Below are 23,507 nucleotides of genomic sequence, written 5' to 3'. Positions count from 1 at the left end.
ACTTTACAAAATTGCGTCAGAAATCCGTAGGCCATGGATTACAGTAAACTTATGTTAAGCGTGTACGATATTTAGCGGAAATTGAGTTTGCAACAAGTTGGTAAATAAGACACACGGCTCAATGTTGTACATTTACAGTAATTATCATGTACATCAATGACAGTCTAGTAAAATTCATTGTTAAATTTAAAGTTGGCGAATACTGAACTTTGATCATCAGAAGAAAATATTCTCAAGAATTTAAGAGGAAAGAGTATCTGTATTAGTAATAACATATCAACCAACTCCAACCATAAATTTGAATTGCCACAAATCTTGACATTTTCAACAAATATCGACTTTATTCTGAGCTTACGACGGTAATAATATAAATGATCAAGGAATGTAGCACAGTGTGATCTTGAAAAAAATGCATGCACAACATTAAAATGTTTAACCCCCTTCAACCCCCATCTCACCCCACCCAAATGAAAGCAATAAATTAGAAAGTTGATTTAGAGATGTTATATATAATGTCGAGGGAAATCATCTTGATTATTAAGCCTCCTAGATATAAAGAGCCTCCTGGATATAAAGAGCCGGTAAGCGTATTTACCTTTACCCGCCTGATTATTGGTGATGATCAGTTGTCAGCATCTCTCTTTCTATTTAAGTTCTGCTGAAAGTCATTCTACAGCAGTTCTTTTGTGTGCAAAAACATTTAAGGGTATATATACATCGAAGTTATGAATTGTCAGTCGTAGACCGCACAAACGAAGGCGCAGAGAATATGTAGAAAGTATACCTGAAATAAAGAAGAAAAAGTTCTGTTGGAGTATTTACAAAGAGATGGATGATTCTAAAGTCAACTATTTGTTATGGTTGTTTTTGACGTTCGTTGTTCCTTCGACTTGTTTCCAGACAGACGTTGGTGTCTTGTTAATGACGGACAACTTTCTACCTTTTGACATGCAGAGGATCGCGCCGGCCATTGACATGGGCCAGAGAGATGCTGAGAAGGTGTTCAACATTTCCTTTAAACTGATTCTCAGCAACTATTCCACCGATTGCGACGGTGCATGGACCGAGAGCGTTGGCAAGATGGCGGAGCTTTTCTACCACAGAAACGTCAGTGTGTTTTTGGGCCCCGCTTGCTCGCAGGGTGTGGCGTCCGCCGGGCTCTTGGCTGAGTACATGGGGGTCCCCCTGGTTACGGGGGTGGGGGACTTACTAGAGCGATCACCCATTGAAAAGAAAGGATACGAGACGACGACCATTTTGTCTTACTCCATTGATAAAATGTCAGGTAAGAAGTGTGTTTTTCGATGTTTGATACTGAATGTCTCTATGTTGTGTTAGAATCATGTTAATCATTGTTGGTTTTTTTTTTTGTAAAACTTCATTGTACTAATCATTAAAGATGGATTGTTACATGTATAAGCTATAAACTATATATAAAATCTATAAATGTTAGCTTTTAAATTTGATTATTTTCCGATATCTTTATACAGAGCTCTTCTTTAAAAGAAGATCAATACAGTCTAAAAAAAAAGGGCCATCGCTATCGAGCCCTCTTAATTAAGGAGGATCGGTAGTTAACAACATTTTAACAGTTTTTCGCCACATTCTACATTTATTTCATGTAAAAGAAATACAATAAATTTTGAATGTTTATACCTTGACTATTATATATATATACTATTATATATTTCCCAGGAGATAAGATTAGTCAGAACAATGGCCATGGTCATCAATCCGTATTTAATGCAAAACTCTCTGAACAATGCCTATAGGGCAAATGTATCTAACAGACATGTTAATAAATTTAAAACTAATCAATTATACCAGGGTTGATCTAAAAGTAATGTCACACAATGCAACGCACTTCTCATGGACCCTGTACTGCATAAAATGGTACATCAAAATTTTCGTAACCAAAATTTTAATTATTTGATTATTTAATATAAAACTAGTTCCAGAAATTCTTTTGTACAAGGCAGTCAATATTGGTAAAGTCTTTCCCAATGTGGGTATGCACCACATTTGTACACTTTTTTTCATTAAAAATACACATACCTGTGAAAGAAGTGAAATTGAAAAAGGTCAGTAGGGAAAATATCCAAGATATCTCTTTATTGACACATTAACTTTTTCACTCAGAAAAATTCACAGGAACGAAAACAATTTTCTTACAGAGATTTATAAAGAGAAATGTCGTAATCATCTCTCCATTTGGAAGTCATCTGGAAATGTCTTGCACATTTTTTCAATGTTATCATCCGGATACTTTCAACTCTTTTGCATTGCAAAATCCCCGTAGACTTTTTATTTTAAGTCGTGTATTGAAATATCACAAGCAAGATGGGGAGAAATCGTGGGATTTTTTTCATACTATTGAATGAATATCGTTTGAATCCAGAGGTATTATCAATATAGAATAATGTAAGAAAAATATCTTCAGACAGACTATAGATGTCTTTTGCAATGCATGTCTACTTTGCACATTGTTTTTCTCCAAAATAGAAAGTCCACAAAACTTTATTTCTTGAAAATAATAAAATTAGCTTTATGCAAACTTAATTTGTGAATGGATTGTTTGAGATAAATCAGTCACAGCTAACTTGTCAAATAATAAAATAACTAAAAGTTGTAGTTTAGTTAGCCCTAGAACCCAATTACAGCTATCAAGAAAATGAAAATGGATTCTAACGGTGGTTTAATCCCTTAGTCAGCAAAAAAAAAAAGAAAATTCGCACGACGAAGATATAGAATTAGTTATATAAGTGAAAACAAACACTGCTTAAAAAATAAACAAGAGGTGCCGGGGTCAATCAGCAATCAATATTGCAGCAATCACCAAACCTAAAAAAAACAAGTTTTATAAATACCGAAAAGAAATTTATTTTGCAATGGAAGTAAGTTTCAACGAAAAATCAATTCACGTTTTCCACACGTAATACATTACAATTTAATGAGGTTTTATTTTTTCTCATCGACAATAATTTGCACAATATTCACATATTAAAGGGGAATTTATTGCATGGCTTTAGATCGTAAATTTAAGTATCCTCGACATCCCTTAACTTCTACTTTTAATGACGTTATAACATAACGATTTTAATCCTTTATGAAACTGTTTACATATGTATAACGCTAATTATGTTTTCTTCATTTCCTAAAACAAACATGAAATATTGACGAATAAGCACAAAATCGTACCATTCAATATAACAATAATTTCTCTTTTTCAAACAAACATGAAATATTGATGAATAAGCACAAAATCGTACCATTCAATATAAAAATAATTTCTCTTTTTCAAACCCACATCTTCCAAATCTACAAAAACAATTACAAATTTTAGACAATGCATATATCCATATTACAAACAAAACGAAGCAATGGGCAGATGGGTTGGACTTGCATGTCTATGACTGCACGAAACAGAGCCTTCGAATGGTTATATTAGACTAAGTGCACAATAACCTTTAGCCCGTGTTATGAACATTAATTTCACCCGTCTAGGTGACAATTATAACAGCCAATAGATGCAAAGAATGAACAAAAACGACAACATGTTGAAGTAGCATTAATAAATACATTCCTTGATGTCTAACTTTGTAGCGCAATGGGTAAAGCTTTGCTCAACTAACCCGCAAGTTCTAAGTTCAAACACAGCAGGGATTTAAGTTTTCTGCATTTTTGTTTTTATAACAAGCGATACAATTTTAAAGGCAATTTTTTTCCCAAAAATTGAAGTTTTTTTCCCTGTCATTTTCAAGTCGAACACGTGCTAGAAATCCATATGTATCGGACGACACAGAGCAGTCACATTAATTTCTAGTAACACCGATAACTTCAAAATTTTGCATATTTAATAGACGGTGAATCGTTGATCGATCATAAAACGTTGCGCCTCAGTTTGATTTTTACGGTCGGCCAATTACGTAAACAATTCAAAAATTGCTAAATATTTTCTTGATACTACGCAGGCATTTCTTTTATTTATTGACTAAAAAAGTATGATGATTGGCATCGTCCGCCTGGCCGACGCTTAACGACGATAAACGAAAGTTGTTAAACGTATTCTATATACGGTCGATCTTCCATCAGCTGATTTGTCAAAATTGCCCGAAACACTAGTCGACTTTCGGTCGGTTTTCAGTCGTCAATCGGTGCCAATCCCGACATTAAATTAAGAAACTTTCAAATGCCTCATTGTCGACCGACAGACGAAAGACATAACAAACTGTTTGCCGATGGTCGGACGATAATTGAGGGTCGAAGAAGGACAGACTGTTTAAATAAAGAAATCGGCTATTGACGCAGAAAAAATATTAACTTGGCCCTAGAAACAAAATATTGGTCTGCCAACAAAAAAACAGGTCGATATTGGTCAAGGCAAGGGCTGACGAAATGCTGACATTCGCCCAAAATATACCATATTTGTCTAAAAATCCATCGGCCGTTGGTCATTTTTGAAATATAGATGGAGTTTTACTAGTAAAAAGCGATGATTCTAACAATATGTATTTTACTTTTAATTAAGTATGTTTTGCATAATCATTTAATTTTGAAACCGCCATTCTGTCAATTCCAATGTTCATTATTTCCAGGTGACTGTAAAGGCCCATGTGCCTCTTGTGATTCACAGTACATGTATCTGTAGCCGTCCCATGCGCGGATCCAGAAAATTTTTCCAGGGGGGGTCCGAAGGATAATTGTGTTTGCCAGGGGGGTCCGAGGCATATTTTCGCGATAATTTTACTATGTAAATTTAATAAATTTTCATTTTCCAGGGGGGGGGGGTCGGGACCCCCCCGACCCCCACCCCCCTCTAGATCCGCGCATGCGTCCGCTTCATTATTCGTGTGCATTACATTGCATTTTATTGTTTTAGATACATACATGTATTTGTATAAAACATCTTTTTGATTCCTATCACTTTAATGCCATCAGGTTTACTTTATTTGTAATTGTTATGAATGAAAGATGGAACAGCCATAAAGCGTGCAATTAAGTGCGTATCTGCGGCTAAACATTTAGTGTAATTATATACAAATCGCGCAATGACATTTACTTTTGCTCATTATCCGTAATAAGGTTTGATGTTGTGTTATTTATTAATAACATTTAAGTCACAGATTACCAACAGATTAAGTGCAAATATACATTGAATGTAAAAATGTTAATATGATGCATGTACATAAACATCTAAAAAAAAAAATCTATTTTTGAACTATGTGTGATGTAGCTAAACTAAATTCACTTTTTGATCATAGAATGATAAAGAAATTTGGGCTTCAGCACAATTTCATGAGAACATTATTTAATACATAGACATTATAGCAACATTTTGAAAGTGTTCTTCTGAAATTTGCAAAGTCCTAAAACTGAATGGCATTGAAATAAGTCTAGGACCTATGGTTCACAACCAAACAAACTAAAAATAGAACAAGAAACGAAGAATGGTGTTCCTGCGTGATAATGAATATAAAGTTCCACTGTATTTAACGTGTATGTAGATAGATAGGAAACAGTACTGTGTTATATAATATATCTGCTCATTACACGGAGAATAAAAACAATGTGTGAGTTTGCTTGGAAAACGAATAAAAGGCTTTTCTTCGAAGGAACCTGTCCTTCATTCATCACGCTATTGTTGTACATGTTGTCCATAGCACTATCCGACACCGTGTAACCTGATTTATATAATTGATTGTCACATATTGCAACATTTCACCAAAAGAATTAATGACAAAGTAATGTTTATATCATATTAACAAGATAATGACTTTTTATACGTCATAAAAGAGTGATATATAAAAGAGTGATATCCATTCACATATTTTCCTCACGCTGCTTGATCAGGGACTCCGAGGTAATTGTATAATTATTGCATGACTGACGTCAAAGAACGCCTTGGCAAATGAATTAGGGAGGCTGGATGGTCAATAATTAAACCATCAGATCTATATCAAATTTTTAGGAAATGTTAACTATAAACAATAATTTAGAAAATTAAAAAAATCCATCTGTTTTTTACCTTTGAAACTTTTATATTTTTATGTAGATCTCTTTTTCTGAAAGAAATGAACACAAACTTATAGTCTAAAAATTGCAATAGCTATCTTGCATGTCCATAGAAATTCGTTCTGTATGAAAACATTGACCTCCAGAGTAATTGATAAGTTTACATGGGAACGTGACTGTGTTTATATCTCAAACTACCACACTTAATGAAATGTTTACGCTATGTTTGTTAAAAACTCCGAAAATAATTTTGTTATTGTGGAATCAAGGTTTTACCAGTGGCGGCCTTGTTATCGATCGCAGAAAATGAAGAACCAAAGTGATGACGTAATGAAATTAAGTATGGTATAGTTGATATCTGAACAATGCTGTTTCTATTTACATCTGAATTATACTTAATTGACAGTCTCGCTCCCATCACACTTCCAAATCTGATTTCAAATTTATTTATTTTTACTCGACATACAACACATGTATATGGATTAAGAAAATAGGCAGAGATAGAATTTCGTACATACAACATGTACAAACAATTCGCGTCGGGGAGACTGTACAATATAATTAAATATCAATCTGGAGGGGATAACTATCATTTATATAAACGAGTTTGATAGCTTTAAGGTTATACAAATAACAGATACCAATAACTTTCAAGGAATCTTATACATGAACAGTGATGTTTTCATCTGTGTGGAATGTAGTTTTGGAATCCAAACGATGAAACTGATGTTTTAATTTTTCTGGTTAATTGGGGTTTAATTTTACGTAATTTTTTTTCACTCAATACTATATATTAGGTATTTTAAGGAGTACGAAATTGAGTAAGCATTAATTAGATCAACTTGAAGGGTTTTTGAAAGATAAAGTTAAGCAATTTTGCGTATGAATTGTTACAAAACTAAATCAGTCAAGATGGGCCAATTAAATGATAAGCATGAAAACCACCAACTTCAATCAGTCTTAAAACAGCAAGTCTGTCAAATTTATCTTTGATACATATAGTTAAAAAAGAAAACTATTAACATAATTTGTTTTGTTTCGATTGAATAGTGTCGATGAAGCAAATACTGCTTAAGTACGGATGGAGACATACCGCCATTTTGTATGATGAAGACGAGGTCTTCTTCCGGCGAGTAGGGAAGAACCTTGCGATGGATTTTAGACAGGATGACACCCTTAACAGACCTTACGAGCGACCGTTTTCAAAATCTACCGTGGACTTTTCTAGCATTTTGTCCGAAGCATCCAAATTCGCAAGAGGTTTGTCAACCATTTATATCAATATATATCTTTTTTAAAATAAAGATTTGATTTAAATTTGGTAAAAAGATACGTTGTTATTTTAAAACTAAAAGCTGATGTAAAAAGTAGAATGACGTCATGCAATATTGGACGGAAATCAACCAAATTTAGTGACGAAGATGCCTATTGTCGCCTTAGGTAAAATTAATAAGGCACTTCCGTCAAAGTCCGTAAATAATAACCGATCCATAGAAATCTATACCCGGAAATACTTACTATCATTACATAGCATTACATAATACTGTAGTTCTAGATGTAATTTTCAGAATTTTAAATCAGTTGTTGGGAAACTAATTAATCAACGGCTTATGTAGATTTGCTTTGTCAGGAGATTGAGCCATTCTATTTATTGATGATTGACCTTCTAATTGACGTAATGATTGATTATGTTATAAATAATAATCATACCATGCATCTATCAATCTTTTTTGTAGTTTTCATCATCTTATCACAAGCACACCAGTTTCGTGATGTCATGTATGACGCATACAGACAGAAAATGGCGAACGGCGATTATGTATTTATAACCATTGAACTCTTTCCTAGTGCACACTGGGGTCACTACACAAAGTTTACTGACCAGTCCTACAGTAAGTATATTATAGCAATCACCCGACTAAGAAACAACTTATAAAACATTTCCGAAATTATCCACTCTATCGAGAACGATTTTTTAAATGACAAAACACTTTGGTGATGTAATTAACAAGCATGCAAAATTTATTTGCATTTCGAATCAATTTCGATCTCTGATCGTTTTTAAAGATGTTTAATTAAAATTTTAATGTTTCAGTTTGAAATTGATTTCATCTATCTGTAACAAATATGCATGTAAAAAATAACTTCCTCTCTATCACCAAATCATCAAATTTAAAGCAGTGTTGAAAAATGTATTGTTTGTATGTACAAGGTGTTGTTTAATATTCTTGAGTGCTCAATACTTTAGTAATAAAAATTTGAAATAAAACAAACAAGAAGAAACCTAGTGAAAGGGAGCAAAATACGATAACATACTTTTAAGCCTTTATTTAATTTGGCAGATATAGGAATGAGTCAAAAATAAAAGTCATATTTCATAAAATCTGAAAAAATGATACCAGATAACCTTTAGAAATAAGTCTTTTTTTCAATAATATATATATATATTTGGAAAACAATTTGACATACTTTTGGCGCATTTGTGTACATACATGTCTGAAAACCACAACGCGTGTTTTTTTGTTGAGGTTTCATAAGGCCAACAACAAGGTTTGCCCAGTATTATTTTTGTACATGTACAGGAGGGAGCACCCACCTCTCCTATGCGATACGTAATATAAACGTATCGCAGACGAATGATTTTTTAAGTCTACTTTTATATAGTTGGCTGAAAGTGTGATCATAATTTCATTTGTCATCATCAAAAACTTGAAAATCTTGAATTATGAATATGACCACTATAAAAGATTCCTACACAAGTACTCCTTTTGAAGGAATGGTCGGCATGTAATATCTGTTTACGTAATGCATTATACATTACGGTACATGAAATAGATATAATAAATATCGCATATCCCAACGTTTTGTCGATTTCTAAAATAACAAAACTTAAATAAACTTTACTCTAATTAAGTAGGCTAATTGTACTTCCGGTTGATATTCTTACGCAAGAAAAGAAAAGCATTATTTTTTATCATCATGTTAGTGTGTAGATGCTTTAAAATCAAAACAAACAAATCATAATATCCTTTTTTGTTAGTAATTTTCATGCAATTAAAGATCTACATGAAGCTATCGCTGCATAGTTAATGAAGTAGTGCAAGGCGCAATGCGTACACAAATACCCAAATTTGCCAGATGCCTCATATGGACAGAGAGAACCTCATAAGTGTTTTTTTTCATGGACACAACTGTGAGCAGCCCCAACTGATCACAAAAAGACAAAAAACATATCAATGTCAATGATTCGTAGTTAAATGAAAGTCATGATAAGTTAAGAGTTCGATTTTACATATGATTTGATTTGCTGTGTATTACAGTAATTGCAGAAGATTCCTACAATTTTTAAATCTTGTTTTTTGACAATGGCCATTACAGAAGATTCCTACAAGAATAAATATGTGAAAAGGGCGTATGAATCCGTGCTCGTGCTCTCACTGATGCGGCAGACTGGTGACCTTTACGACAAGTTCAAGTCAGAGGTGAAAGTCAGAGCTTTAGCAGACTATGGCTATAATCTGGAAGAGAGCGAAACAGTGAGGAGGTTTTCTTCTTCTTTAGAAACCTGTATTATTTATAATAGCTATGATTTGAGATTTAGAGAGCTGTTTATTTATTGTATATGTGTGTGTGTGTAAACAAGAGATAAAGAGAAAGAGAATAATCTTAGTGTCTGATATCATTTGAAAATGACTCAACCATATTTACCAAGTGCATTGTTCAAATTACAGGATAATTACTTCATTCGAGCGTTCTATGCGAGTGTCATTTATCTTGCTGCCGCTTATAACAAAACGATACAAGAAGGTGGAGATGTCAACAATGGGTTTGCACTTGCCAGAAAACTTTGGAATAGCACATATAAAGGTTCTCTCTCTCTCTCTCTCTCTCTCTCTCTCTCTCTCTCTCTCTCTCTCTCTCTGAACACACACCATAAGTAAATTTACAACATTAGACTAAAAGTTCTACGACGACCGGTTTATGACATTTGTCCCTAATGGCGTTATATTGTAGTTCCGGCTCTGGATGAGGTGGTGGCTATTGATGAGTTTGGTGACAGAATTGCCGACTTTGACGTGTTTGATTTGAGGGACGGGGACTCGGACCCCCCGGCATTTGAGGTACGGTGACTTATGCACGTTTTACTTTTAGACAACGGACATTATCGGACATTGAACTTAGTCGAACAACAAACAATGTTTAACAGCAGGCATTGATGAAAACCTTGGCTTATGCATGCCTTACTGTCGGGTAAATGGTTTTCTTTACTGTTAGACAACAGACATAGTTGGGCAGTGGATATATTCAAAATCGGACAATGTTGCAAAACGGAATTCGATCGCCAGTCAAGGGTTGTTGTCGTAAAGCAGACAGCGTCAGTTCACGGAGTTGGTTGAAAATGAAAATTATCGGACAATTAGCACAATCAAAAGTTGGGTATTATGTGAAAAAAATTGTTGTTAGGCAACAACATTTGTCGAAGAATGGACAAGGTTCGACAAAAATGAAAATTGTCGGACAATAAAAATCGACTGAAAACGGACATTATATGAAAAAATGAATTTTGCTTTAACAGACAAGGAAAGAAGTGGAAAATTAACGAAGAGTTAAAGAAAACAAAAAAATCTGTTGGACAACAGCCTGTAAAGTGACGTATTTAAAAAAAAAATGTTTAAATTCGTATCGTAAACTCGCAGAATATGTCATACAATTTAATGACTAAAATATAGAACATCCTATGATACTAGGATTAATATTTCAAGCGTTGATTATATGCAGGTGGTGGGCAAGTTTTTCGGATCCACTCTTCTCTATAGTCCTGTACCTGGAGTGGAAATCAAGTGGATCAAAGGAATTCCCGTGGATGTGCCAGATTGTGGATTTACCGGAGAACTGTGCCTTAGGAATAGGAATGGTTAGTGCAGACATTTAAATAAACCTTAGTCTTTTTTTCAATTAATCTCTTTACAGACTTTTATTTACAATCCTCTGAAATTAAGAGAACGTATACAATGTCGTGTATGTAAACACACAGTCAAAAGAAATCTACAACATCGGGTCCAAATTGAATAGTATTGCACTAGTAATTGATAATTAGTCGTTAAACTTGTAGCTTAAACACGTGATTTTGAAAAATAATATTTAAGCTTAAAACGCACCTCGCAAAAATGTGACGGGTGGCTGTCAGGTGATATGAATTGAGGTAAAGATAAATCTATAGATTTACTGCCTTTTTGATTTATTGGTTGGTTAATTGATTATTCTAATATTAAATAATCGATACTAGTAAACAAATGAATATGTAATTTTAATCACTATTTCAACGCATTTATAAAACGTCAATGAATGAAAAAAATGACAATAACAAACCGGCAACCATCTCAAAAATCCACAAAACGAAATACAAATTACAAGCACAGCCACACTGACCTTAAAAATAGAGAGGTAGAATGAGGTGCCTAGGAGGAGTGAGCACCCTCTGCTGAACAGTCACACTCGCCGTGTGCTCTTTGTCGTAATCGAAAAGAAAACAATGCCCTTGCGTATCGAATTAACTGAGAGACAAAAACACCATACGCTGGCGATGAAGGTATATTGCTACATAAGTAAGGAAAGTTGACTATGGAAAAAATTGAAGTCATCGCGTTTATCATAAAGTTTTGTTATTAGGTTACCATCAATATCCATTTCCAGTGAAATACCCAAATATGAAACAGATGACACAGACTCTGTGGTATCTTTTATTCACTGGGACATAAGAATGGAAATAACAATTGTTAATTGATAATACGTCGTCGATATACCTGAATGTTGAGTTGAAGGCCACAACGAGTGATTTATTTTTTCACGTACAAGTTTTTGAATAAATTCTGATTCGTCTGTATTCATAAGAATACAAAAAAGGTCTGCTAACAATGAGGCACAATTGGTAGCCATTTTATTCCAGTTACTAAACTGTTGTGGAACTAATGATACAGTGATTTTGAGTTCGATGAGCTGGTCATGCATTTTTTTTCCAGATATATATACACTTACTTGAATGTGCAAAACTTATTGATATTAAAGTGTAACAATTAGTTTTGTGTAAATCGTTTTATGACAAATTTGTATTTCAGTGGACCAGACGACTTTGGTCATTATTGTCTGCTTTCTGATCCTTGTCATCGCCATCTGCATTGTTTTCATTATCGGTTATTATTTCCACAGGTTTGTCTTTTTTTTTTTATCAACAATTCATTTTTTATGTTTAATTATAATCATTCATGCCCATATATATACATGCATGCATATTTTTTTCAAAAACGTTGAAACAGTCCAATAAAACTTTTAATCTGAAATAAATCTAAATTAGGAAGGTACGATGGTAACGTGGCCATTTTAAAACTATATTTATCTCCTTGAAATAAATGGCTCTGTTCAAAGACAAAGAAAAATATCCAGACTTAAATTTCAAAGTTAAAATGTTTAGATTAAATTTACCAATTAATAGTTTATGACTAAGATATTACAATTAAGAATTCAAGGATGATATGTTGATTATCTAGACTCCTTTGCTTTTATTTTTTTTTACGCTCAAAATCTTGAAACAGTTTTTATTCTTTAAATCATATTTTTGTGCATAAATGTACTAAAGACTTGACACTTCTCGTCTAAACTAATTTGTTACTCTTTTCTTATATAGACTACAATCTGTTAAATTTTGTATTTGCATCATTTACTTTATTTATTTTACGCATTAACGCAGCTATTTCACGCAGTTATACCACTTTTTTGTCAGTTTCTATTAAACATTTAAAATTACCCGATACTATGTATCGCGAAATCTTGCAAATTGAACCCAAAACCTGAGTCATTTGATAATGTCACCGAAAATAATAGTGTACACATTTTTTATATCTATTTCTGTGTTTAGTAACTGGTTCATTTAATCTGACACCTGGATTATCATGTATGTTTAAAACGTTAAAATCAAAAACAGCAAAATACATTATTCGTATATTTTCGTGTCATCATTGGACATTCATATGTATAAATATTAAAAAAGCCTTGTTTCACTTTAGTAACTTAGCTTCATGGAAAGTTTTTTTTAACACAGAAAGAATCACGCACTATACGAGATGAAGTGGAAAATTAATTGGGAACACGTGCAATTCACACTTTCCGGGTCGGCAGGAATATTCGGAAGTTTCAAATCCAGCAATTTGTTTTCAAACGTATGTATTTTAATCGTTTAGCTCAAGCTTTACACCAATCTCTCACCAGAGGGCGTATTACGCTGCGCTACAACACCTCTGTTAACGTCTAAATACCACGAATCTTGGCAAAACCCATTCTCAATCATGATAATTATTATAAATTATAGTTTTATATGTATTCAGTCTACATTTCGATGTTAAAGCCTCGCTTAAAATATTGAAATAAAAAGATTTTTTATTGTTAAATCACGGTAACAAACAAAGAACTATTTCTCGGAGTAATACTCCATTACCAATGTTTTCGTGGCACTACTTTTTAGACGTTAACAGAGGTATAAGTGGAGCGAAGCAGGAACGATAACTCTTGGTAGAGATTGGCTTTACACGTTTCTTGTCAAGTAACTACGCAACCAGAAAGTTAATCTAAGCGCTACCAATGATAATGATCAAAGTATTGAAAGCTGAGTCAGTTTGATATCATTTTTATGATATAACATTTTTTGACCTATTTACAGTGGCCCAAAATGAATTTTTAATGCAAATATTTTCAGCAAGCTGAAAATAGTGTCGCCAATCGCTTCTCAGTGTTTTCAATACTTTGATTTTAAATGTACTGACGGGAGTTGATTTTATCGATTATCATTTATTTTAAAATCAACGATATATGATTTTGCATGTCCAGTATTATCAGTAATCGAAATAATTCTGAGAAATTGTATGGACCCAGGCAATATTTTTCCACCAAACGCTCGGCTGTCTCCGTTTACCTCCGACAAGCAAGAGAGACTCTATGTTTTATCGGATATTAAAGAGGTTCGATCCTCTGATTTTGGGTAGCCATTTTGGGTCACCTCTAGTCTTATATTCTGTGTCATATATGAATTCTACTTGTAAATTTCTTTTTTTACAATGACAAACAAACTATATTGAATGAAAAAGAGAAGGAAAAATTCCATATTTAGAGAGCTTAGTAAGGGACTATATTTTGTGGCGGAAGGTTTTGAAGAAGAAAATGAACATTTTTCATAACTCGGTTGTTTTAGAGTACCGTAATTTTAGCTTTCTTATTTTCCGTGCAGACCAAATTTTCAGATAGTTTTTGCATTGGGATATCTTCGTGTTGTTTCAAAAAACATATCTCAACAATATTTCAATATTTCTATCGACATATATTGGCATGTTTAAGTGATATTTCATAAAAGTAAAGAAAAAATCAACTCCAATTTCCCCATTAAATTAGCTTATTTCATGCCATATCTCAAAATTTACATCATAGACACATACTTTTGGTTTTATTTTCTGAATATTTAAGTTTCTTTTGACAAATCTGTCATAATTTGAGAAAAAGTTTGAGACTTTTTAATTATTTAATTGCATGTTGAATCGTTTATGAATAAAAATAGTATTTTTTCAGTGCAAAAAGGTCAAAATATCAATAAGGTGAAGAAATTGCAATCTTTTTCATTATGATAATTTTAATTTTATTAATTCTAAATAATGTAAATTTGTATTTGATACCATGGTTCATTTCGATAAAAAAAATATAGAGGGAAAAGCGATTTATGTGCAATTTGCACGTTCAGTGCAGAAAGGTCATATTAAATACACCATAGCACAGAAAGGAGCATATAGACCCTAAAATTTTATTTTGAATTTTGGTTTAGATATGTGTGTAGATGATAAAAAATACTTTAGAAAAAAACTTAAAGACTTTTGATCGCAGGATCCAACGTCCTTAACGGAGACAGGCTGGTTGAACGAGACTACATTAAACTCTAGCGTAGAAATACATACGGCTTCAAAAAATATCTAAATTGTTTGAACCATTTAAAATCTTAACATTTTCAAGGTATTAATAAAAAAGTTTTCTCGAAAAACAATGCTTCAGAATACATTGCATCAGATTTATCGATTATTTTGAAGAATTAAGTGTTGTGAGCGGTATTGATTTGTGCTAAGGTCCAAACACTGTTTCACTTTCGGTTTGCCCGAGTAAGTGCATAGGAAAGTTGATTTAAATCAACTCCCAAAAATCGAATAGAGAATGCTGATGTTCAGTTAATAGAATGTACAGGTTTAAAATGTGTTATTTTTTACTCATATAATTAACGAGGTTTTTTTTTTTTTGCATCTCTGATATAAGATACGTCAGCAAAAACTGTTTCATATGAAACATTATTTTTCTGTGTTTAAAACTGTATATTAAGGTTTTTTATATATATAAAATAACCATGCAAACGTATCGTGTATCGGATGTCAAAGCAAATTAATTTGTGTAAATCGTCTATTAGACAGCTTTTAGAGATTTGCCAGTTGCATATTTCTTTGCTTTTTGTATAAATTTATCGATTTGTGACAATGTCTCTCCCCAATTTTTTTTTGTACAGCATAAAAAGTAAAATAACACCTTAATTATAGATTAAAAATAACAATTGACAATTTTATAGGCGTATTCAGAAATTAACGTGATTTAAAGACGTAATAAATCTTTTGTATCTGTAATAAAAAAGTTTTTTAAAAAAGTCATTTTTCCTCTTACATATTAACCCATAGAACGAAAGTGTTAGAGAGCTTGATGTGTTATCTACGCGTACTTGTGACACTGGGCGTCAGATGTTCGGAACCATCGCTTATTGCCGAGGAGTTGTTGTTGCCATTCGGAAGTTCTCGGTCTCTTCCATTGACCTCAATAAGAAAAACTTGCTGGAGTTGAAACAGGTCCTTTATATGATTTATCACATTTTTCATTTACAAAGTAAGGTTAACAAGTATTACAAATTGGAAACTTTTGATTTTATGTACATGAACTACATACGAGGGCCAGTAAAAAGAAATAGCCGTCCGTCATATATTTTTCATTATTTAATGCACCAGTACTGATATGATAAATTTCATTTTATTTGATGTAAAGATATTTTTGTTATCCTATCGTTTTGCCACCACCTAGCATTGTACGGTCTAAGATATTCATGAACTGTCTGGAAAGTATATTGAAATTGGTTAAACATAGAGTAAAACTAACTTTAACTGTAATTATACATTACTTAAAAGTCTTTCAATATTTGGTTATTTTATGTTGTTTTTTTTTTGCAATTAGGAAATCTGTTTTACAAATGTATTAAGGGTAAAAACATGAACAAAAAATTGCAGGCTCTGTATAAATATTAGTTTTATTAACTTCATATTTAAAATTTTTGATTAAATCGCAGTTATTTTCATTACGTCATCAAAACGTCGCAGCGTTTATCGGAGCTTGTGTAGATGTCGGCAAGGTATCAGTAATGGTGGAATACTGTCCTAAAGGTAGTCTACAGGTGAGAGTAGATGTCAAACACAAGGAGAGAGAGAGAGAGAGAGAGAGAGAGAGAGAGAGAGAGAGAGAGAGAGAGAGAGAGAGAGATTTGATACATTTAAAATTTGAATGTTTTTATTCCATGTGTTTCGGACAGACATAACTTTAAAACAAAATAAATTGCATATATTTGTTCCATATACTAGTATTAAAGTATTAAAAATTAGAATGAATAAAATTGCAAGTTAGGGAGAGAAATAAAAACAAAAGTACAAAGAGACAACGATACCTTTGTATTCGTTTTTATACACAGGATATCCTACAGAACGAGAGCATTGAACTGGACTGGACATTTAAGTGTTCCCTAATTCAGGATATTATCATGGTAAGGTGAAATCATAATTTTCATTTACGAAAATCAACACAAACTTTATTCATTTTTTGATAAGATAAGTCTTAAATTACCTTTATTAAATAAATCAATTAAAGGGTTACCGGTTATTATCAAACGAAATATTCATTTAAGGGGATGCAATTTTTGCACGGAAGTGACGTCAAAGTTCATGGTCGACTGAGCAGTTCTGCTTGTGTAGTTGATGGCAGGTTTTTGCTGAAGTTGCGATGCTACGGCCCAAAATGTTTTTATGAGGTGGAAGAGAAGAAAAAGTCAAAGAAAGAAGTGATGAATTATAACAGTAAGGACACTACTGTTCTATAGTTACATGCACACATGTAAACCAATCTTTTCAAAAGTTATGTCCCTTTCCAGGGAAAACAATTTATAAACATCACAAAAGTATACATGAATATAGTTTCAGAGTCTAAAGTTCTTTTTATTGCAGTTTAGTTTTGTTATTCTACCTATGCTTTGAGCTATCCATGCTTGGAAAGAAATACCGATAACAAGATTTTAAAAAAAAAACATTGCACATCGAATTATTTATATCGTAAGTAACTTTCGGCTTTGGCAGAGCTCCTGTGGAGGGCCCCCGAATTACTGCGCATGAAGGAGTGGAACCCAGGGACCCAGAAAGGGGATATTTACAGCTTTGGGATTATTTTACAGGAGATCGCAGACAGGACTGCCCCTTTTGACAGTTACGACATGGTGGCATTTGGTAAGAAATATAATATTAAGACCTAAAGAAAAAACACCATATAAAGACATAATAACAAGAAATAAGTGAAGAATTCTTTTTACAGTGTATTGATTATGGGTTGATTATAACTGATTTGATATTATTTTAAGCATATCTGAATTGAAGGTATGGTATCATGACCTGTATCATTTAATTCTAGACGTAGTTCACAAGGTAAAAAGTGGCGAGAGACCGCCATTTAGACCGGAAATCAACGATAACTACTCGGAAAGCCTCAATTTGTTGATGACGGAATGCTGGTCGGAAAACCCAGACAACAGACCCGCATTTGACGTCATTGTCAAAAGATTCAAAACAATTTTCAGGTATCCTGGTAAATGTAAGGTATAGCAGTTTTTCAGAAGGCAGGCGAGTTCTTATTAAGAGGGCTTAATGGCCGTGGTCATTTTTAGGTTATATTTACCTCCATTCGATGAAGAGCTTTATATATTAAACATACAGAAAAGTGTTCAAATTTCAAAGATTGTTTTATTTTATTTTTCTTTACTACATGACAATTAATGGCCCAATATATGATAATCATGTTTACAAGTTAAACGCAGATCTGAAAAAGTCTGAAAGTAAAAACGTTCTTTCCCTTTCACGCCAGGGGTCGTAGTAACAACATTATGGACAATTTGATTCGGCGGATGGAGCAGTACGCTAACAACCTGGAAGGCCTAGTGGAGGAGAGAACCAAGGCGTACGTGGAGGAGAAAAAGAAAGCGGAAAACCTCCTTAACCGGATGCTTCCAATGTAAGCACTTTTTTAGATTTTGATTGATCAAACTTTCTGTAATAAACTGTTTAATTCAATATTTAGAGGAAATATCAGTTTAAAAGTGATAAGTGCTCACAGGCTGTTGGGATTTATTCTTTAGTTTATGATTTTTTTAACATTCGTTCATAAATCAATCATTTGTAAGAAAGTGATGGTAATTTCATTTAACTCAGGTTATTTTTATTTCCTTCATGCAAAAAGACCTTGCTTTACATCAAAGGTTGGACATATGATAGCAAGCTATTCTCGGTTTTGCTTGGTGTAAACAATATACAGTAAACGCATAAAATTGCAAAATAATATTATTAAGATGATGTAGGTTACAAAAGTCAAGCAGAATTGACACTCAGTATAAGACACATGTGTTCGATGTTAAGGTGCAGCTAGACAGCACTATATATGCAAAATAATTTGGATACCTTGGCAATTGTTTAAAAGTACCTTAATTAACTTTTTATTGATTGTAGTTTCTTTTAGTTTTTTTTCGAACATACATATATCACATGTATTGCTACAAAGTAAAGTTCATGCAAATAGAAATCTGATCAACTCGAATGCATCGACAGGAGAGCAACCGACCATAACGTAAAAATACCCAATTAGCAGTTGAGAAACAAACGAAAATGATGTGGCAACCAAATACTTCGATGAAGTTATGTCAGCTTTTGGAACGATAAAAAGATGTATAAATAATTGGATGTGTAAAAATAAATGGATGGATGGATAGATGGATGAGTGGACGGATGAGTAAATGGGTGGATAAGTTGGTAAACAGAATGGTTGATTGAGTGATCGGTTTTTGTTTCTCAGGTCTGTTGCAAAGAGTCTACAGCTAGGTCAGTCCGTTGACCCGGAAACATTTGAGGAGGTGACTATATATTTTAGTGACATAGTTGGGTTCACGGCGCTGGCTGCCCGGAGCTCGCCATTACAGGTGGTGACGCTTCTCAATGACCTCTACACGTGCTTTGATTCCATTATCAATGGAAGGCGTGTTTACAAGGTACATCTATCTAGGTGAAATTACTAACATTAAATCTATCTATCTATCTATCTATCTTTCTATCTATCTATCTATCTATCTATCTATCTATCTATCTATCTATCTATCTATCTATCTATCTATCTATTATTTTGCACTTTTTAAGATGAAATAATCAAAATGTTGTCTGCCTCCTCGTTCACTTTGTTTTATAGATTTTCTATTTCAAAGAACTGAGTTCGGTTGATATTCCCTCAATCATGTTGACACATTATGTAGTTTATAACTGTGATGGTTGTTCTGGCGTTCTGTCGGTGAAGGTATCAAAAATCTTAATTTGGTAGAAATAATATTTCAAATAGAAAGCGGTTGGTCCAATACAAATGTTATATGATTTATGGTGAATCTCCGATTCTTCAAATAGTAATTTGTTACAGTCAGGAGTTTGAAATCAGAGAGTTGATCACTTTGATTAGCATTAGCGAGTTTCAAACAATGCATTAGTGAGTAGTCTGATTTATGCTTATATTAGCGGGTTTAAGGGAGGAAAGCAATCTGTGGAACAGTAAGAACCTAAATTTCTTTGTATTGGTATCCCTCATCGATGATTGTAAGTTGGACTTTGTCAAGGTAGTGTATTTTGTTCTTTTCATTAAAACCAAGTAACAAATTAGAAACTCTTGATTACATCAAGCTGGAGTTTAGACGACGTGTTTGGTTTACTATTTGATCGTTGTGATCAATCATTTTATGTTAGCTGGATATTGTGATCCATTCCTGGACGAATCCTCTGACACTGCTGTCTTTGGTGAGAGAGGAATATTAAAAGCGCTGACTATAAGACGCTTGATTTCGTTGTTGATCCGTTGGATTAAAATTATGTTGTTTCCAGTGTGTCTTCCTGCCGTGGTTTATGGTTGTGTACTATATAATTCTAATTATTAAAATTTGTATATAGATAAATGTAGGAAAAATGTTTACAAATTTTCCCTTCAAGAGCCACTGCACCAGAAATGCCAATATTTACACAAAAGCTTGTATATAGAGTAAGGATTCTAAATTGTAAAATTCGTGACCCTCAGAGCCAAACTGGGGCCAAAGGCGGGGTTCACTGCACAAGAACATCCCAATATTTACAGCAAAGCTTGTTTATATAGAAGACTCTAAATTGTAAAAAATCGTAACCCTTGGACCAAAACTGGAACCCAATGCGGGATTCAAATTTTAAAATAGCAATACGTAGGGAAAATGTTTTAAAAATCTTTTTCTCAAGAATCGCTGCACCAGAACTGCCAATATTCACATAAATGCTTGTATATATAGTGAAGATTTTAATTTGTAAAAATTATGACCCTCGGACTAAAACTGGAGCCACAGGCAGGGTTCAAAGTTTAACATAGAATTGTGTAGTTAAATTGTTTAAAAATTTTCTTTTCAGTTTCAGTTTGTGTGAATACTATGCAAACCTCCTTAAATGATGTAGATTCTAAAACAGTCAAGGTGTGACCATCGTACTAATACTGGTGCCCTAAGAGTTTAACATAGAAATATGTATTATGGAAAATGTTAAAAACTTTTCTTTTCGTGAACTAAAAAGCCACAGTTTGTGAGATTAGTATGCAAGCATCCTAAGAAAGTGTAGATTCTAAATTGTTAAAGCCAACCATAAAACACAGTCCAATACTGGCCATGGGGCCCCACAAAGAGTTTCCAAGTTTAAAATAGAAATAGAATATGCTTAGAATAGAATGTAATAAGGAACTAGTTTTTCATGTGAGCGATGTGGCCGATGGGCCTTTTGTTAGATATTCAGTAGAATCAAATTATATGGTGCAACAGCAAACACAGGTGGTTATATTTTTTAACAATAAGATGGATATTTACACTAGGTAGAGACTATCGGCGATGCCTATATGGTTGTAGCCGGCCTGCCAGAGAGGATAGGGTCTCTTCACGCCAAGGAAATCGCCGATCTCTCATTGACCATCAGAGAAAGCGTTCGATCTTTTCAAATTGGCCATCTACCGAACGAGCAACTTAAAATACGAATAGGCGCACACTCAGGTAAGCAAAAGATTATAAGTATACCTTCAACTTATTTTTTCCGCGGGATTTGATGTATGGATATTTAACACCTACGTATTCCAATTAACGATGAATTATAATCTGCCAAATATTAATGAGTAATTTTCAGTGTTAACAAAAAGAAGTTAAATATTTTACAATACCTGAACTGTAATGCACACTTTTGTCAGTTTTTTTTTTTAATTTTTGCACAATACACTTAGAGGTTTTTTTTAAATCCAAAAATCGATGATAATACGGTTTCTTGTTTATTTCTATTCTGTATTGAGTTAGATTTGAGATCCTTGTTGTTTTGATCAACCCCTAGGTATGGTGGTCGCCGGGGTTGTGGGGCTGACAATGCCTCGGTACTGTCTGTTTGGGGACACCGTCAACACGGCCTCTAGGATGGAGTCCACGGGAGAAGGCATGCGCTTCTCTCTCTCTCTCTCTCTCTCTCTCTCTCTCTCTCTCTAATATATTTCTTAAAACACGATGGAATAATGACAGTGTCTTTACGAAACAGTATCTGAACGAAAACCTGTAAACTGTTCTAGTAACTTACTCAATGTTTACCAGTAGTTCATCATTTTTTATTTGATTTTCGACATACTCCGAGAATTAGCTTCAATATTTTAGATGTCAATCATAATGTCAAAGAAAAAAACGATTTTGTACTTTGTCACCAGCATTTTCAGTATGTCTATTGAAATATTTTCAACCAAAACATATAAGATAAAAAATAAATATTTCTACATCATATAACAATTTTATTTTTATATTACTGGTTGTTTACTAGTAATTTTAAGTACAATTTTGCGGCAATTAAAAGATTTAAATCAGAATAATGTATACTTTTATAACAAAATTTCATGGACATTTTACAGGGATGAAGATTCATATTTCTGAGTCAACCAAAAGTATTCTTGAAACATTTCATGATTACACCATTACAGAGAGAGGGGAAACAGATGTAAAGGTGAGTGTATGTGCAACTACAGATTCCTATCAACGCACCGATTACTTATGATACAAAATTGACCGAGCAGTTGTAATTGGGCAACTTTATTTATTTTGAAAACTCATCACTGCGTTTTATCACAAAGTGTGTAATTTGATCTTTTTTATTTATTATGAAAACTCATAGCTGCATTTTATCTCAAAATATGCATCTCTCTTCGATTATTGCTGCAATCGCGGAAATCAGTGTGTGTATTTGTTTGTTTATGTTTGTAGGGAAAAGGAGTGATGAAAACGTTTTGGTTAGAAAGTAAATCAGAGAATGATTTGAAGACAACACTCAACAACTTAGAAAACCATTACATTGACTAGTAAATTTTAAATTTGCAGGACTTTTTAAAAATTGGTTTTCGATATGTTAATGAGAGAGACATGTGTTTCTGTTCTATTCATTTATTTAGTCCTTCTAGTGAAAATATTTTACTTGTTATGATCGTAAGGAATATTTTATAAACTTGTTTAAATGATGTTGACTAATGTTTGAAATAAAAATAGTAATAAAATTGACATGTTTAAAATGATTTTCTTTCTCCAAAAAAAAAAATTAATGCTTCCAAAAAATGTTGATTTTTTTTAGCAAAAAAACTTTTAACGATAAATTCAAATAAATTCATTTGAAGTTTCATTTAAAAAAAGTTAACAAAAAGGCATAAGGAAGGATGAATTATAAAATATATATGACTTAAAAGTCCAAAACCATGGTTCTCTCCTGGGTAACAAGACCGGCATCTACATGTACATCTAGATCTTATAGTGGCATCAACCTGTATTACGCTTAAAATATATAAATATTATTTCAAGATATAAAAGAAGGCCAAATTTCATATAATTTCTACGAAGAAAAGAAAAGGAAAATTAAATTGATGAATTTGAAAGCAATTCACAAAAAGGTTTAAAAATCGTTTGAAGAAATAGAATGGAGAAAAAACCGGAAGTCCATAGTCGTTTTTGTAGTAGCATTGTTTACACAATGTGTTAATTTAAAAAAAAACAATGAGTTAAGTCTGTGTTTTTATGTTTA

The 23,507-nt window shown here is 33.0% G+C and overlaps 1 protein-coding gene across 1 annotated transcript; it reads left to right on the top strand.

The window, feature by feature from the left end:
• Positions 1–718: 718 nt before the first annotated feature.
• On the top strand, positions 719–22,981 carry LOC128158186 (atrial natriuretic peptide receptor 1-like). Its single transcript, XM_052820939.1, has 21 exons — positions 719–1,285; positions 7,063–7,272; positions 7,749–7,904; positions 9,391–9,548; positions 9,744–9,879; positions 10,027–10,133; positions 10,792–10,927; positions 12,129–12,219; positions 13,109–13,226; positions 15,762–15,926; positions 16,418–16,522; positions 16,814–16,885; positions 17,027–17,195; positions 17,472–17,618; positions 17,800–17,965; positions 18,250–18,396; positions 19,231–19,423; positions 21,292–21,466; positions 21,795–21,893; positions 22,354–22,445; positions 22,703–22,981. The coding sequence occupies exons 1-21, from the start codon at positions 829–831 to the stop codon at positions 22,796–22,798; spliced, it is 3,195 nt and encodes a 1,064-aa protein (XP_052676899.1). The 5' UTR covers positions 719–828; the 3' UTR covers positions 22,799–22,981.
• Positions 22,982–23,507: the final 526 nt, after the last annotated feature.

Source organism: Crassostrea angulata, chromosome 8 (assembly GCF_025612915.1).
Source record: "Crassostrea angulata isolate pt1a10 chromosome 8, ASM2561291v2, whole genome shotgun sequence".
In the NCBI taxonomy this organism is placed as follows: domain Eukaryota; kingdom Metazoa; phylum Mollusca; class Bivalvia; order Ostreida; family Ostreidae; genus Magallana; species Magallana angulata.
Note: the sequence above shows the minus strand (reverse complement) of the source record. Positions and strands in the feature narration are given on the sequence as shown.

Bases quoted from the DNA above. Each gene is read 5' to 3' on its own strand.
- LOC128158186 (XM_052820939.1), top strand. From the start codon at position 829: ATGGATGATTCTAAAGTCAACTATTTGTTATGGTTGTTTTTGACGTTC. The intron at 15,927-16,417 runs GTCCTTTATATG...ATTAAATCGCAG, and splicing joins ACTTGCTGGAGTTGAAACAG to TTATTTTCATTACGTCATCA. The intron at 19,424-21,291 runs GTACATCTATCT...TATTTACACTAG, and splicing joins ATGGAAGGCGTGTTTACAAG to GTAGAGACTATCGGCGATGC.